This window comes from Poecilia latipinna, unplaced genomic scaffold (genome assembly GCF_001443285.1).
Source record: "Poecilia latipinna isolate Pla-1442-1.1 unplaced genomic scaffold, P_latipinna-1.0 Scaffold202, whole genome shotgun sequence".
In the NCBI taxonomy this organism is placed as follows: Eukaryota; Metazoa; Chordata; class Actinopteri; order Cyprinodontiformes; family Poeciliidae; genus Poecilia; species Poecilia latipinna.
The window spans coordinates 361,540-379,354 of NW_015112818.1; the positions used below are offsets into that span (position 1 = coordinate 361,540).

The 17,815-nt window shown below is 37.2% G+C and overlaps 1 protein-coding gene across 1 annotated transcript in view; it reads right to left on the reverse strand.

The window, feature by feature from the left end:
- Nucleotides 1–17,815, reverse strand: part of plxna2 (plexin A2) — an 87,316-nt gene that overhangs the window by 23,299 nt on the left and 46,202 nt on the right. The window contains exons 7-16 of the mRNA XM_015031294.1: nt 16,145–16,160; nt 15,472–15,568; nt 11,250–11,364; nt 9,463–9,663; nt 8,735–8,831; nt 7,955–8,154; nt 6,488–6,639; nt 4,551–4,668; nt 3,001–3,137; nt 2,298–2,465 (exon numbers count right to left, since the gene is read on the reverse strand). Coding sequence (XP_014886780.1) covers nt 2,298–2,465; nt 3,001–3,137; nt 4,551–4,668; nt 6,488–6,639; nt 7,955–8,154; nt 8,735–8,831; nt 9,463–9,663; nt 11,250–11,364; nt 15,472–15,568; nt 16,145–16,160 — 1,301 coding nt within the window. The remainder of the gene's footprint in view (nt 1–2,297; nt 2,466–3,000; nt 3,138–4,550; nt 4,669–6,487; nt 6,640–7,954; nt 8,155–8,734; nt 8,832–9,462; nt 9,664–11,249; nt 11,365–15,471; nt 15,569–16,144; nt 16,161–17,815) is intronic.

The following is a 17,815-nucleotide window of genomic DNA, read 5'->3' on the forward strand; positions in this document are numbered from 1 at the left end:
CAGCCATTTCTGAACCAGTGGGAGTGATTAAGACTTTTATATTCTCTAGAAAAAAGTGGTGTAAAATGACATGGCGTAAATCTAACAGCATTAAATAAAAAGAAACATCATCTTGATAATGAAATACGATGGAATGTGATGGTTTTGGTTGCTTTGCTGCTTTAGTAAACTTAGACATGTTGCTGTAAATCATAGAAATTTGATCTCTGGCAGAAAACCCAGAGGTAGAATACACAACAACAATATTTTGTGTGTAAATAATGTAGCTTGGAATGATGAGTGATCAAAGATTCTAAACATCAGATCATTTCTCCGTTTCAATGGATAATCAGCTCAAAATGATTCAGATCAGTATCAACAAAGAGGCACAATTAGAACATTTCAACATTTTATGTTTTTCTCTTTAGAACCCTGTACCGAAGAAATCTTGAGGCCTACTCCAACAACAATCAGAAGCATTTTGTCTCTGCTCTGATACTGCTAAGTCTGAGTACTGGAACTCTGTTATTCCCAGAGAAAATCTCAGATCATTCAAAATGCAGTAGCTGAAGCACTTACAGGAACTAGCATGGGAGAACATAGCTTTTCAATACTGGAAGCTCTTCACGAACTTTCAGCGAAATTCAGAACTGACTTTAAAATTCTTCTCACCAACATAAAGATCAACATTAGAGCCCCACAGTATCTTACAGATCTTCCATTCCTATAGTGTACTAAGAAGGCCCTTCATTCTCAGAGTGCAGGTTTACTTGTGAGTTCTCAGGACAAGAACAGGCTGCAGAGCATTCAGCTATCAGGCTGGGAATCAGCCAAACAGCTTTAATTCAATGGAGAAATTTTCTTTTTCTTTTCTATTATGCATAAATATTTTCTATGGTTATGAATTACTAATGGATAATTTCATACTAACATTTTGCTATAATATTCTACTGTAACATTTTTAAGCGCTCTTCAACTTAAAATCAATACAAATATTTTACTATATATTTTTGGTCTGTCTGCCTTTTCTTTTTTTTATTATAGCCTGTGAATTGCAAAACACTTATGTTTACTTTTTACTATATAATCATTTCTTGCTTTTTTTAAAAATATATTTATTATTGTTCCCACCTGACTAGTATAATTATTTGAAATAAATACTTCACTTTTGTAACGTGTATATTTTTGTAGGCAGTGCATAAAACTGTATTGCAGTTCATTCATTTCTGTTGTGTGAAACCCTTTGATGCTGGTAGAAAGGGACGAGGTAAATACATAAATAAAAATTGATTGATTGATATAGAGTGGTTATCAGTTGACGTCACGTTGCGTCAGCACCCATTGTACTGTGCGTGTCGCCTGCAGAAAGAAAGCAAGAATACATTATCCTAACTATTTAACCTGTTTACAATTTGGCTAATAAAATTATTTACAAGTCACCAGTTCAGTTCACATCTCTTTGCATGCTGCAACTCCTGCACAGAACTTTGCGGCATCTACATATGTCCAAGTTATTTTATTTTTAGTGAAGCGTCTTTGTACCTCGCACTGCCTCTCGTTCAGCCTGCTGCACTTTTGGTTTCTGATGGTTTACTTCATCGCCTGCCTTGATGACTGCAGCTGACTGGCCTTTTTTTTTTTTCTCTAATTGTGACCAAAATAAGAAGAAATGATTGTATTTAATTTGTCTTCTGCATGCTAAATATGAAATCTGTTTTGTGATGAAAATTTGCAGTTTTAGATAAACCATATTCGGGCACCTTTGTTCACCATGGATACGTTTGTCTTATTTAGAGGAACCCTAACACATCTTATTGAGACATGATGATTTGACCATGAACAAAACTGCTTTAATATTCTTAGTATTCATTGAAGTTTGGTCCATTCTTTCTTGTCATTTATCCACTCTCCTGAATGTAATGCATATAGATTATTAACACATATCTCAATCACTAACTTCAATTTCATAGCATAACTTCACTTACCTTGACGTGACAAACTGTTGTTATACACCGACAACATGCTAGCTAATGTTGAAACCATAGACATAAATAAGTAGATGCCTTATTCATGTTTATGGTTAATACAGCAAGACAACGGCAGGTAACCATGACAACTAGCAAAAGTTTAAAGGCAGGCTGGCTGTTTTGCAGTCAAGTTGCACGTTCCTCTGCAAAAACAAAAAAATCCCTCTATCGTACATAAACAGTAGTTAAACAGCTCCGAATTTTAAAATAACAACTAACTTGGCCTGTACAGGTGGCTTCATTACGTGTCGATGTGACACAAAGAGAAAGCAAATGTTCCCAGTGTGGTACCTCGCAATGCTCCACAGTGGTTCAATGCGTTGGACTGTGGGGTCTTCAATGTACTCAAAGGTCAGACTTCCAGGAGCTCTGGCCCGGTCGACACTCAAACTGACTTGAACTGGTCCCGCGCCCGTCAGCGATGGAGCCGCAAAGCACACAATCTCTGACATGCTCCTCCTGGTGGGAGAACCAAAAGAGAGAATTATTCATGCTTTCGATTGTGTCTGCCCCTCTCACTGCTGCAGAGGCAAATCCCTGACTTCATACAGTTATGAGCCACGCATGAAGGGAGAGGATTCATTATAGCCTGTCCCATCTCCTGCTTGTTGCAGTCATATTGGGGATGGAAACCGTAATTAGAGGGAGCTCTTTGCTAATGGCTCTTTTGCTTCACCTGCCTGACTGCTACAATGTGCAAAATTTTTACTTAAAATAGATTTCTATAAATACATGGAGAAAGAAATAACTAATGTGAGTTTCATCACTCCCTCACCAGTCATTACTTATTCCTAATTTAAAATGCAAGCACACACTTGTAACTAATGTGCACGTTTTTGAATAAATTGACTCATCCTGCGTTTGATTAAAACAAGAGAAGGCTAATTCGCTAATACTGTGCAGAGGCAATCTTACTCAAGTGCCTCTCCATCTGGGCTCCAATAGAAAGAAAGATTACAATAACATCAGGGGATCATATTATCATTAGGCTCACCTGTACAATTCGCAGGTTTGATTCCCAAAGTACACAGTGACAGTGCTTCCTGCGCTCAGATTCTCACCAACAATGGTAACCTTGGTACCCCCAGACTCAGGTCCTCTGCTTGGGGTCAGAGCCAAAATGGTGGATATCTACGGACAAACAAAATCTGTTTAATATTTATGGCAAAAAAATGTATTCTCAAAAAAACCTTTTTGCTTTGGACTTTGTCTTTTTCACCATTTGTTCAGCTTTATAAGAAGAGAGACTAGTTAAATTACGTATAAAGCTGCTTTTCTTGCAGAGGACAAAATATATTGTTAGAATATAAATATAAAATAAATATATCATGAATTATACATATCCACTGTGAAAATTCTCCTTGATATCTATTAAATCCACAAATCAAGCAGACTTGCTGTCTGTGATATCTGAAGTCACACTGGGCACCAAGATGTTCGGATGAGCCTGTTTATGATTTCTGTTAACTTTTCAAGCAAATTTTGAACTTAACATGTGAACCTGCACTGAATGTTTTTGCAGTTCCCTCAGCTGGCATAAAACAGCGTTTTTATGCTCAAGGGCTTAAAATTGAGAGATTTTGCAAACAAACTTTCTGCTTTTGCGGGAGAGAGTTGCCAATACTGTTTCCTCTGGTCCAGGATTCTTGTGTCTTCTATGTGGGTGAAGCACAATCAGGCTGTTACGCACACACACGACAACAAAAACGTAATCTCTTTATTTTTGCCTCCAATTAATTTAAAGCATTTCCCTTACAATGATTTCAAAGTAGCTCTGATTAGCAATGTAGTCTTTATGTACTGTGATTCTGTTCCAAGCTTTAAGGATCTCACAGAGTATTGTTTAAGACGTAATTTGAAAAAAGAAAAAATATGGTACAATTCTGGATTCTGTTCATGGCCAGCCATGCTTTCAAGAACCAGTTTTTACTGCTGTATTGCAGGTATTCTGGGTAATGTCTCTGCTTTACTAATTAAGAGAACTGAAATATTTTAGCTGGATTTTATTTCAGGATATTAGAATATAAACAGCTAAATACAAATAACACACTTTTCAGGTTTCATATGAAATTAATTTAGAAACCTGTGCATCTTTTTCTGTCACAGTTGTGACACTTTGCCTCCCATTGGCTGGTAGAAATTCTTTACCCAAAAGGGTTAAATGATAAAATGAATCTAGAAAAAGATTAATTCTGTTCCTTAAATATCACAATTGTGTCCAACTTTGTGTTTGTTTACAGCAAAGCTTCCAGAAAGGAGGACACACATGCTGTGCAATGATGCAATGAATATGCTAATTACTACATGATGTCAGTCAGTTATCTCTTTTGAAAGACAGTACCTGACAAAAAATTGAAAAATGGAAAAACCTCTTTTTGGGCCTAAACATGTAGTCAAAAATCATTCACAATGACATTTTTACCTGTGTGAACTGAGCTTTGAGGTAGCCTAATTATTAGCTGTGGATTCTCACTGCACAGGATTACAAAGAATATTTTTGTCAGAGCAAACTGACAGGTCTCTCTCTCTCTCTTTGTGAATTACCACAAACGTGTAGATCTGGGAGGACTGTGCGCTCAACTCTGGTCTGCATTCACCGACACATAGCTTGACTGGGCCTGGAGCGCTTCCTTCCAGAGCCGCATCCATCTCGCATACAATCCTGTCAAAAGCAAAACGTATAATGATAAATCGATATCCAGTCCAAACCACTGCCATCCGAATTTGGCTAATAATAATAACACAATCCGGATGCACAAACAATCACACAAGTGTGACTGCACTATGCCACATTCATCATGAGTCTCACTGGTAGAAGATGCTCTCTTTTGGTCAATGTGATTGAAGCAGACTTTCATAAAAGTTGCGGGTCAATACAGAGGCTCATCTTTCTTCCTAATAGGAAACCTATAACAGCAATATAACTCAAATGATAAACTACACCCCTTCCCATCACAGGCATGACCGCCATCCGCCATTACCTCCCGTTGCCATGACAACATGGGGATTTCTCCAATAAATCAGTATTGCCTGTCAGGTCAATAAGATAAAGCATGTTATGTATAAGTCATTACAGCAACTGACCCGATAGTGAAATTAATGGTTGTAACATCTGTAATGTCATGTTTTAAAGCGCTGTGTGAGCTGAATGAATGGCCCTGCTAAATCTGCTGCTTTGCAAAAGAAACCATAAGTCGTCCGCACAATGGGAGCACTCAATGAATCGTCCCGGCCCATCTCTTCTTCTCGTAGATCACGTGGGGATTCCTATTTACAGCTGGCATGTTCCTTTCTTTTCCTGGGTTTTTTTCTTTCTTTTTTGTTTTTTTTTGTTTTACAAGGGTATAAATAAAGTCGCTGCAGCTTGGTCCCAATCGCATTACATGCCTGTGAGAGAAACACATGGCTAACAGATTGTCCCTCCAGTCAGCGACATGCAGCGCATTTCAATTACAGCTGTACCGACAGCCTCATAACAACGACGACACAAAGACTGTCTGCCTCCCTCTTTGGCTGAGGCAGCACCAGAGCAAAGCGAAGTCCCCTGCAGCCTGGGGAGGCGTGTCGACTTTTTACTTACACACCAGCTATGATTCATGATCTTAGAGTCATGGAGAAAAAAAAAAAAAAAACTATGTACAGTATACGAGCATGAAAGAAATTGCATGGGTTAATTTTCATTGAGGTTTTGGATTTGCAAAATATTGCATTCAGTGCTTTGTGAAAGTATTCATACTCCATGCTGCTTAGAGGGATTCATTGACTGGGCTTGTATAGCAGAGGGACATAATTAGTGAATGTTCTATTAAAGCACTTTTTGAAAAAAAAAAAAAAATTTTCTTTGATTTAAAACAGAGAACTAGATAAAAATATGGTTTACCAGACAACCAGATTTTGTGTCTTATGTGTTGACTAAACCCAATAAGATTTTAAAAAGTCAATTACAGCAAAAATGTCACAGATTCATACAACGATCCCCTTCTTGGAGTTAAGTAGAAAGCTGGAATTGAACCTCCAACCTTCTGATTGCAAGACAACTATACTACCCATTGAGACACGTTTGTCCCATGTCTTGGTTTGATTGTAGTTGTGCCTTTTTCCTCCTATTGTCAGATGATAGGTTGAAATGTGGTGTCTGAGGTAGCATCTGTATTGATACTGCAAATAAATTACACAAAGCTGGGCTCTACGTAGCAGTCAGGTGAAATCTAATGACAATTAGTTGTACTGGATTTTTCTTAAGAGTATCAGTTTCACATTTTTTAAATTTCAATCTATATCCTTTTATTTCTAATTCATAAATATGCTCTACCCTGTATTTGCCTATTTTTAAAAGGGAAATACTTTAGAGTTTGTGTTTCAGGATTATAAAATGTAAGTACTTCTTTTGTGTTTTGAACTGAATGTTAGGAAGGACTAGTAAGCTAAAATATAAAGCATTTGTATATGACAACAGTGATACACTAAGGATGATGTCTTACTGCTCTGCAGTGACGTATCCCTCCTGCTGCGGTGTGCACTCCACTCCTGCCACCTCCACGTTACCCACAAGCTCAAAGAAGGAGAGACCCAGGTTCAGGCCCTGAATAGTGACAAGCGTGCCCCCCTCCAGAGGTCCTGCTACTGGGCTTATCTTATATTAGAAGGAGATAAAAAAGTACAAAAGGATTTAGTGAGATCTTACTTGTGCGAAGATAACAGCTCTGGATTCTCTGTTATTTCCATTTGTCAGTGTTAAACTTACTACAATTGTTTATGTGGACAAATGTAGTAAGTTTAATTTAACTTTTAAAGTGTTCATCTTAAAGTTTACAGTCAAAGCACTCTTAAAACAACAAATTCCCTTCTGTAAGATTTCATTTAGTTTTTGAACTGAAATCTTTGAAGGATGCAACTCGTGCAGAAAATGAAAAGCAGACTTTTCAAGACTTATTCAAAAAGCTTTGACATTGGCAATAATTCAAAAATAAACTTTCATAAATAATTCAGAGGATAACAAAGCCTTGAGAAAACCATTCACAGCACATTCCAGTGAAAAAAGCAAACCATGCCAGCAGGGGAACATTCGGACCTACAGAGCAGAATAGGAGCAATGGTGAAGCAACTCCGCCTGTGCTGTCGAGCAGCGCTCGGCGGTTGATTCATTCTGCTGCAGCTCCTTCAGAAACACTAATAATGTGACAGGGACATCAAAGGCTGCCGGCTCTTTGAAGTGGAAGAGCCTTGCATCTTTGTGCATGACCCACAGTGCCTTATTCAAGAGAATGAACAGGGGTTTGGGACATAAAAGATCCATCACTTTTTTCTAAACAGACTGAATACGTTTAGCTGTCAAGAACTTAAGGTATTCAGCTGGCATGGAACAAAATGTCAGATAGTCTCAGGTAAACAGACGTAGCTGCGGATTCTCTGCATTTTGTTGCTGTTTAAAGCCCAGACAACAACACATTCACATGATGTCCTGGAAGTTTTTTTCCAATACAGAAGCAAAAAAAGTAAAATATACTTTTAGATATTTTACGAGGAATTAAACTTGGAGTATTTCTATACTTTAATATTTTTATTTTGACATGATTACTCACCTACACCAATAATCTTTGTCCACCTTGATTTCTCTAAAAGTATTTTTGTGGAATTGGCATGAGGTCAAAGCACGATCGAAGACACTTTCCTGCTCTCTGCCATGGTTTAAACTTTTTGAACAAACTGCACCAAAGCCAACAAGTGTTTTTGTAGTTTGTTTTTGCCAATTTTAGAGTTTGTAAATCACAAAAGGAGAAACTAACAAGAATTATTTTTTGATCAACCGCCAGTTGACTGAAAAACAGCTAAATACAACACATGCGAGCCTATTAAGCTAATGATAAAAGTGAACATGTATGACTATGCAGGTAAAATTGCACACATGTTTTGTCTGCATGAGTTCGAAAGTTGTGCAAGCAACAAACCTCAGTAATGCGTGGGTTGGTACACTTGACATTCCTGGCAGAAAGGTCCAGCCAGCGGCTGGCGTAAGGGGAGATGGGAGGACAGTGCTGCCTCATGGTGCACCGACCCTCACCACTACACCAGCCACACTGGAACTTCCTTTCAGCACGTAGACACATGCCACAACTGTCCCGCTGGGCGCTGCACTTGTACAGATGCACTGCAGAATAACAAATAACGATGCTTTTAGCTGATAAAAGCCAAGAAACTGCACTTCTTTTATGATGCTTAAATAGCTTAAGAAACCTATAGAAACTAAAACTTTATGGCAAACGGTAATCAAATAAACATATTGCCCCACAATGATGCCACAGAATTTTATCCCCGAACACTTTGTCATGTTACAACCACAAACTTATTGTATTTACTTTATTTCCATTTACTTACTGTATTTCACTGAGTTTTTATGTCAAACTCAAAGTAGTTCATCCTTGATTTTAATTTTGGTTTTGTGAATATATAAAACATTGAAACTGATTTATCTCCAAAAGTGACTGACAGGGAAAAAAAAAAAAAAAGAAAACCAATCAGGGATGCAAGCTGAGCAAATATGAAGATTCACCCATTGCCCCCCTGGGCATAGAAGTGATTTGGTGCTCTTTGATAAAAACCCAGTGATAACGTGAACTTTCTCTCAAGGCCTTTTGGGAACCTTGAAGTGCTCTCTATAAACCATATATCGCCTCTGGATTGAGTGCTTTACACTCCTCTGGCTTGGCAGTGATGGATGGCAGAGGCACCTTTAATCTTCTCGGGATTGTCGATGATGAAGTTGCCGTTCCATACGATGGAGAGGTCCACCGCCAGGTCACTGATCTTCACACCCTCGTACATGTACTGAAAAGCAGAAAAAAAACGAGATTGAAAGGGAATAGGCTTCAAAATGGAAACAGGAAGAGAGGGAAGTCAAATGGAGACAGAGGATAGAGAATATAAGAAGACACAGAGAGACTGAAAGGAGAAAATCAGAGGATGAAAGGCCAGCGGAGAGACGAGGCTTTTAACCATCTGTCATTTTCTGCTATGGTTGTCTGCTCTGTTCCTCTTTGACATGTAGGGACACAAACCTTGGCTGGGGTGACCAATCATCTGAATCTGAGGAAAATGGCCTTTTCATACATTGTCACAGCATTGCAGTATATGCTGTGCTTCAAAATGTACGCTCTGATTTGCATTATGTAGGGAAGAAAAATCCAAAGAAATCTACAGGGTGCCTCTGAAACCCTGATGATCCTGGATTGCTTTCACAAAATTCAGAGACGGAAAAGTATTTCTTTCCTCATGTTTTGCACGTTTTTTCTGCACCTCAACTTTTTCTTTCCTCCCCATTCGTGTCTCTACGGTGCAACATCTAAGGCAAAATTCATTGATGCTGATACACCATGCACAGCTTGACAATAGAGCGTCTGAGGCGGTGTCTCTGGTTTGACAGCTGAGAGACTCCCGCCGAGCATGTTCGGGGTCATACCGAGCTGTTCTGGCACTGAACGCTGGTGCTGTTGAAGCGCAGTGCCGTGACACGGTGACTGACGCCCTGTACGTTCACCACGCACTCGTAGCCCCGCTGGCCCGACTGCGGCTGGGGGAGGTTTCGGGCCCTCAAGGTGATCGGTCGGACCTCGCTGGCCGGAATAAGAATTTCCCCAGAGTTGAGGAGCTGAGGGCAGTCCTGTGAGAGCAAATGAAAAAGTAGTTCATAAGAATACCCCCTCACACACTGTTTCTATATTAAGCTAGGAAATGTACACATAAAAGCAACATTTAAATCTTTTTTTTTTTTTTTTTCTGTTTGACATTAAGCTAGTCTAAACTATTCTTCTTTGGGTCAGGTAAAATTACCAAAATTATTCATAACTGTATGATACTCCAAAAATAAGAGAATGTTTTGCTTAAAAAAAATTAATTAAAAAAATCTTTATAATTGCATGTTTATTTACTTTTCCTTAGAATTTGGTAGTAATACCTTTTAAACCAGATGAATTGGGTCAAATATTTCCTTCCACATACCTAACTCACATACTGAGTTAGGTTTACAGACCATCTTGCTCAACCATGTCTTTTCAACTCTTCCCACAAATTTTCTAGGGGATTAAGATTAAAACATTTTGATGACAAATGCGAGGAATGGCTTTGTTGTCTTTAAGCCTTTTAAGAACTAACTGGCATCTTACTTTTTCCCCTGAATCTAACAATGCTTGTTTTAGCCAAGCATATCAATTTTATTCTTATCCTACCACAAAACATGTCTCCAAAAAGTGAGAACATTGCTCCTGAATGCAATTACAAACTATGATCTGGTTTTGCTATATTGCTTTTGGAATATTGGATTCTTCCTCTCTGAGTGGCTATTCAGCTGATGTTGGTTCATTTCTTGTTTCAGTTGTGACCAATGGCACTGTCGCTCCAGACTTGGCCAGCATCTTTACCAGGTCGTTAGCTTTATTGGTATTTGTTGCACATTCTGCATCAAATGCATTTATCTCTAAGGCACAGAAACTGTTACCTTTGTGAATTATTAAATGTTGGACATTCTCTGGGAGTTTATACTTCCAAATACATGTGATAACTTAAGCATCTGAAAAAAATTTCTGACATTTAGCTCATACATGTGATAATGCTAACTGACCTAAAACTGGAAGGGTTTAGTCTAATTTTATGTTGGGTACTGACAAAAAGAAATTGTGTCATTTCACATTTTGAATATAAAATATGTGGTTACAGCTGTGAGTGACAGCAAATCACTGCACCACATTTACAAAACCTCTTCTGCATATTTGTGTGTGTCTGTATTTATAAGCTTATGCTCTGTTACATAAGCATAGAGACCAATGTAGAACAGGGATTAAAAGGGTGTATGGGGCAAAAGTATCAGTATAAATATAACTCATTTTCATTTTGTGCATGGGTTTATGCAATGCAATAAATAAAGATTTTTCATAAATACAGATTTGGTTTACTCTTAAAAACTAAGGATCAGCCTCAAATGAAAGTTTTATCCGATACACTCTTCTAAAAACTAAGATCATGTCAACAAAAGTTATGTAGGCAATGTTATTACAACCTCAAAACATCCCTTTATGATCGCTTATAGTCACAAATGCGGTTGTAGGCTCTTAATCTTGTTTATTCTTTATTTTTGAGCTTCATTTTCAGTTCTTTGCAGGTAAAAACTGAACGGTAAAAGTGTTACTCAATAGATTAATCTTACATCTGAAAGCACTGTTTAAATCAGGTGCAGTAATTCTGTTTCTGTACCTCGGACGCATTGACTCTTCCTTCCTGGAAAGAGCAGCTGCTTGGGTCATGGGTGCAAAGGTTGCGGTATTTACACCAGTGGCAGCGAAATGTGCTGTTCACACATGACAGACACCTGCACAAAGAAATAACCACATATTACTACATACCGTAAATAAACATGGACATCTTTAAACTATAAACACTCTTTCAGACTCATCTTCAGCAACATTTCGTAAGACTTAATTCAACTGCATTTCTTTCCTCAAGATTTATATACACCAAAATTGAATGTCTTTTGTTATTTTGGAGATGATAAAATATGACCATGAGAAAGCAGACTCACTGGACAAACCTCTGCATTTAAGTAAACTTTAAACAGGTGAATTACTGTACCAAACAATTATGAAGCATCAAGGACATACAATGTCCTTGTTAGATGTACTCTGATGTCAACTTGTCAACGTACAGTCCACAATTATTGGCAACCCCTCTTAAGACCCTTTTGGAAATTGAAAATGGTTGTTATGGAGACTTAAAGACAACATAGTGCTGCTGTTTTCTGCGCTTTTCTAGCTCAGAGCCTTCAGTATTAGCTTCCTTTACATTCACCACACCGTGCCTGGTGGTGGAAAGGTGAACTTTGGTTGTTGCTCAGCTTTTTTGTTTGCCAAAGCTCCACTGTACTTTTTTTAAAACCTTTTGAAATATTGCTATGAATGTAGAGTGAAGGATTTGTCCTGGAATATAGAAATAAACTTTTTGGTTGAATGAAAAATTACTCTGAATCTAAACCTTCAAGGGGTATGAATAATGTTTGGTTTAACAATACATGGAACATCATTACATTTTATACACTCGGCACCCATATTCTTTACAGCTGTCGGGGCTTCACATCAAACTCTGACTTCCCCAGTTCAAATTCTAACTTCTAGTAGCACTATTTCCATATTTCCACCTGGAAAGTCAGAAAATTGGATTTGCAGATAGGACATCCCATAATTGTCCTGGGATATAGAATCCATGGATACCAAATACTAAAAAACTTAAAAAGCAAAGCATAAATTACAGAACTGCTTCAGGAACATTTATTTTATGGGAATTTCCACATGTGCAAATAAGCATGGCATTCAAAGGTTGGATTTTATTGTAATACTTTTTACAAATTATCTCCAGAGGGTGAAATAATATTAGGGTATCCTGTATTCATGTGATTAAATTTGTTTTTACTGCTCACAGGATGTTCTTTACTTTCAGGTGGTATTTTTATTTTACCCATTCATCATCTGATTATGTAGAACATGGGTTAAAAGTGGCAGCTCATTATGTGAAGGGTAGAGTTGTGCAACATCCTTGGCTCAGATTCAGTTGCCTCTAGCATGCGGTCAATTGTGGATTAAAGTTGTTCCTGAACAACCTCAGCCAACTCGATTAAACAGCAAACACGGAGACAATTTAAAGAAAATTTGCAATTGAAAATGTCTACTTTTCCTGATGAAGTAAAAAAAAAGAGCAATAGATCTTATTTAATGGGATGCAGCAAAGAGAAAAACGTAAACCACCACAAGCCTTTTGATACTGCAGCTCATGCCGACCAACAAATGGCAATAAATGTAGAGCTGCATAATTAAATTTTGATAATAATTAGCTGCCCAAGGCTAGGACGGACATTAAAAAGTGCTACGTGAGGAAAAAAAAATATGGGGTGGGAGCGGCTGTGCATCGCCACAGTGTAACTAGACTGGCAGGGTGCTGCAGACACTGGATAATTCATTATGGAGGCTGACGTGATGCGGAGGTATAGTAAAGAGGGAGATGGGAAAGAAGGTGCAGGGTTAGGAGCTTGTTTTGTGTGAAATATTAATCACACAAGTATACAGGGTCACCCTGCAGCTAATGGAGGCCATATTGTTGTGGAGCAGATGCGATGAGCATCCAACTGTTTATCACTAATGGCTTATTATGGGTATGTTGTGGCATCCATGTTTCAGTTAAAGTGAATAAATGGGATGTCTGCACATAGTGGACTAATTCCCAGTCAATCAAAAAAAGAAAATGCACTCTGCTTCGGTAAACTCCTGTTTACTCTTTGTTTATGCTGTAGTGTAGTAGGTGGAGTAAGGCTGATAAAGAAAACATTGCATGAAAGGTCTTCATGTGACCTTTCAGTTTTGTGATTTGGCCTCTTGACTTTAACTGTCTTGTCTTGTGTTTCTAACAAACACACAGAAGTTTGCATGTTTCTGAGGAGTCTTTTAAAGGTGACATGTACAACTAATTAACGTTCATCCTAATAAGATCTGCTATTGTTCCTGCTTGTAATTGTTATGCAAAATGCAAGCCTCTTGCCATAGTTTACTGTTGTGATTAATACAGTTGACATTTACAAAATGGCTCATAGTCAAAACAGCTTCCCGGACCCAGTTAGGGAGCTTATATTGGTTGGCATTTAAATAAAGTTCTCTTTAATTTACACAGTTTTACCTGCCCTGAGGCACCAGAGGACGACAAAAAAATAAATAAAAATAGTGTCTTATGATTTTCCCCTGCAGACTCCCCTGAGACAAAATTAGGTCAGAGGGGGGTCTGTGAGTCTAATGCTTATCCATTTAGCAGCCCTTGGAGAATGCCAGCCTTCAAGAAACAGTTTCTAGCAGCCAGACAGCAAAACTTCACTGCAGGGAAATTTTACATTGATTTGAAAATACTAAAGTCCAAAGTGGTATTCTCAAATTGCACCATCAAAATCACACTAGGGCTTGATTTTGGTATTGATTAGATGGCAACTGAATTTCTGTGTCATGTCTGACTGAGTTCATCGTTACAGAAGACCCACAGATCAGACTTTTGGTTTCTTGTCTGCCTGAAACCTCATTATTAATCATTTCAGCATACAAAAATGATTAAAATGCTTTTGTAGTTTTGAATCTAACTAAAATAAGAAATTACATTATCCCCGAATGTTGCAAGTATTATGCCCCTAATCTTTTGCTGATTGTTTTCAATTTAAAAAATAAGGTGGATTAAAGCAAATTCTGTTTGGGGCTGTAATGACACTCAAAAATCATAGTTTATTCCGAACTTTGGTTTTAAAGGTTACAGTTGTTTATGTTTTTAGGGGTTTTTTTTCTGTAAAGAAAAAAATAGTGTCTATTATAGAGATTAATTGAGTTTTGGTGGAATTTTCTCTTACAACCAAAACACCCAAAAAATATATGCTGGCTTCTTTTAATAGGATTCTGATGACATTTAAGAATAAAAAAAACATTAGGTAATTTTCCAGTGTACCAGATGTACTTGAATCTGGTTATTGTAATTAATATCACAATATTTCCTAAATATTTTAGCCATTGCAGATTTTCTAACATTGTCATTTTACATAGGACACACACCTAGACTTTCTGTATGCATTTCAAATAATAAGCTACTTTTACTGTAAGTGAAATTAAAAGTTTTAAAAAAAAAAAAAAAAAAAGCAACTGGGTTGCAAAAAAACAGAACCAATATTTTTTAAACATCTAAAAGTTTTAGATAATCACCAGCAACCACTGCCATCATCAGAACCATTTTGGGACATTTGGGACAGAACGTATCTGATGTGCCACAATAAAATTTAAAGTAATACTTATTGTCCAAACTGTACTTAAAAACTCTGTGCAGATAAATGCAGAGGATGATAAACAAACATATAGTAAATAAAGAAGAGAGGAATATTTTTTTTTTCTTGATATGCTATTTCTCATTTTTCTTATAACTGATCCCAATTGAATTATAACTGTATCTCTATGTTGTGGTCAGAGACACAGTGGTGAAAAAAAATTCAGTCTTTACATAAACTAGCACTCAAACAATGGGAGAAACTGATGTCAAAAATGACATCTTATCATGGTAACAACCATTCTAGAAATAAATCTCAAAATAATTTTCAAAGTACTTACATGATAAGAGCAAGGAAAAAATAGCTAATGAGTGTGTACTACCACACAGAAAACTTGTCAGCTGTATTCAAAGCTGTAAGCAGTAAGCCCACAAACTGCCACTAAAGCAAAGGCGAAATAAACAGCCCATGACAAATTCATCATGTTGATTTAAATGAAACCTGACAGATAAATTGAACTCTGAGGTTATCTCGCAGCGCGATCTTAAGTGGGGTTGGAAGCATCAGTACATCATTGCCCTAAATTAAGTTGTGTTCCTCCATCTATTGAACAAATCAAAGGTGGGGGAAGGGCGGTGCACTCACATCTGATGTGTGCTGCAGTTGTAGAACTTCACCTCTGTACTGGCGACCATTTGACCCGTCTCGTTTGAATTCAGTCGAAGCTCCACTCCGGCCCAGTCTGAAAGAAAGTGTTTATACAAAGAACACAGTTCGCTGAAAAAAAGGGGAAGAAAAAAGCAGACAGAAAACGGATGAGGAGAAGAGCCAAAACAAAGACAGGATCAAAGAAGTCAAAATGAGGAGAAAATTGTAATACTTTTATCATTTTAGTGCAAAGAGCCACCTGGTGTATGGGCTCCTGGAAGCTGCTGTCAGGAAAAAAGCCTTCAGTCAAAAGCTTCAATTCAAGGATTACCCTAAATGGTTGGAGGAAATCTGCAGCACTTTGTCCTCACCTACCTTAAAATATATACACAACTTTTGGCACTAAATAGAAAGGACATCTACTTTGGCTTAAAACCTTTCATTTTTACATTAACCCTATTTGAAGTACTGTGCAAGAACTACAAGAGTTTCAACTACATTGCTTCATGCAGGAAGACTTTATTGTAACCTTACAAAGTGGTTTTGATCAGTAGTTCTTCAGGCTTTCTATTTAAAATAGATTTTTTTTTACTCATTTTCTATACAATTCAGTAAACTTGGTAAAAATGAAGTAAGGGGCAGAACAATTGTCCATCTAAAAATGTTCAACAGCAGATGAACAGTATCTGAAAAAGGAAAGAAAAATCAAGCAAAACCCAATTAGAGGACTTGAGAGGTGAATCATTATTTGTTTAATCTAGCCACTGCTAGAGCTCTAGTCATCATTTCTTAAGAAATGTTCTTGTTCGTTCAAAAATGTAATTCTAGGCTAGATGAAAAAAATTCTAAAAAAAATATTTTGTCACAGCAGCAAATTCCTTGCAGATCCAGTATAAAATTGGTTATTTGCTTAGTTTGGTTATATGCAAACAATGGTACATCTGAGTCTTTTGTCCTTAAATGAATTACTGATCAAACTTAACAAGCATGACCAACAAAAAGCTAACAGTTACAAATAGTTAATTAAATAGGAACTGATGATAATTAGAGGTTCTAACAAAAAGCCTTTGTACCGAAACCATCAAGAAACGTGACTCAAGACCACCTTAAAAGATTAAAGCAAAATTGTTCTTTTTTGAAGCAAAATATGGATAAATAAGAGGTAACTTAAGACCTTTAACGGTGTTGAAAAAAAAAAATTAATGTAGGGGCTGCTAAGAATTTATTTCAAAAGAATCTATAGGCTAATTTCAGAATTAGTCTAAGCTATTAATTTTTCTAATAGACCCACTTTTTTTTTACAATAAATATTTATGACATTTATGATGTATCATAAAATGTGAACAAATCTCAATTTTAAAGTAAATGGAAAGGAAATAAAATATATGTATTCAGTTCCCCTCTAACAACATTAACTAAAAATAATGAAGCCCTCATTTATTAGTTCAGACTGAAGCAAAAGTAAACAAAAACAGAGTTCAACTCTCAAGAAAAACAAGTTTGTGTCTGCTACAGCCTTTAATGAAATGTATTGTAGCATACAAATGATTAGCTGTGTGCATTGCATGTGTTAGCATAGCTTAAATATGATTCCTTTTTGTAATAGCTACACTGTTAAATGCCCTTAAAACAGTAAATAAAGTATGGACATGAATACGGCGCTTTTCAGTCAAAAATCCATCTAAGCTACATCATAAACACTTATTGAGAAAAAATGTAGCAAACAATTTGTTTAGCTTTAGAGACCTTTCAGTAACTTTAATAAATGCAAGGGTTTTATTTTCTCTGTTGGCTCATTTGTAGCCTCTGGGTGTTGTCTCTTTAGCTACTCATCATAGATTGTGCTTGTGCTGCTTTGCTTCACTACAACAACTATCAGAGCATCTAAACCCTCCATTTATCATCAGCCATCATGGAATACTCTCATACTTTGGACTACTTCAGGCTTTGATAGTTTAAATACTCTTCTAACTCAGCTCATTTGACAGTGAGACGTTTGCCTTATTTGCTATGTTTGATTTGAAACTGTAGCGAGACGCAACCAACTCAGCCCTACATACAGTAGACAAACAGTAGACAAACACTACTGTATGTAGGGCACACACATACACAGATGCAAAATCCCACTGCTCCTTGCTGCACCCCGAGGACTGTCTGGACACAGCAGTTTGTTACAGTTGTAACTTTTACTAAAAGTTAATGCATTCGGTAACACTTTATTTGAAGGGGGGTGAATAAGACTGTCATGACACCGTCATAAAGATGACATAACACCTGTCATAAACATGAATAAGCCTTCATGAATATTTATGACTGTTGTCATAAAGTGTCATAATTTACC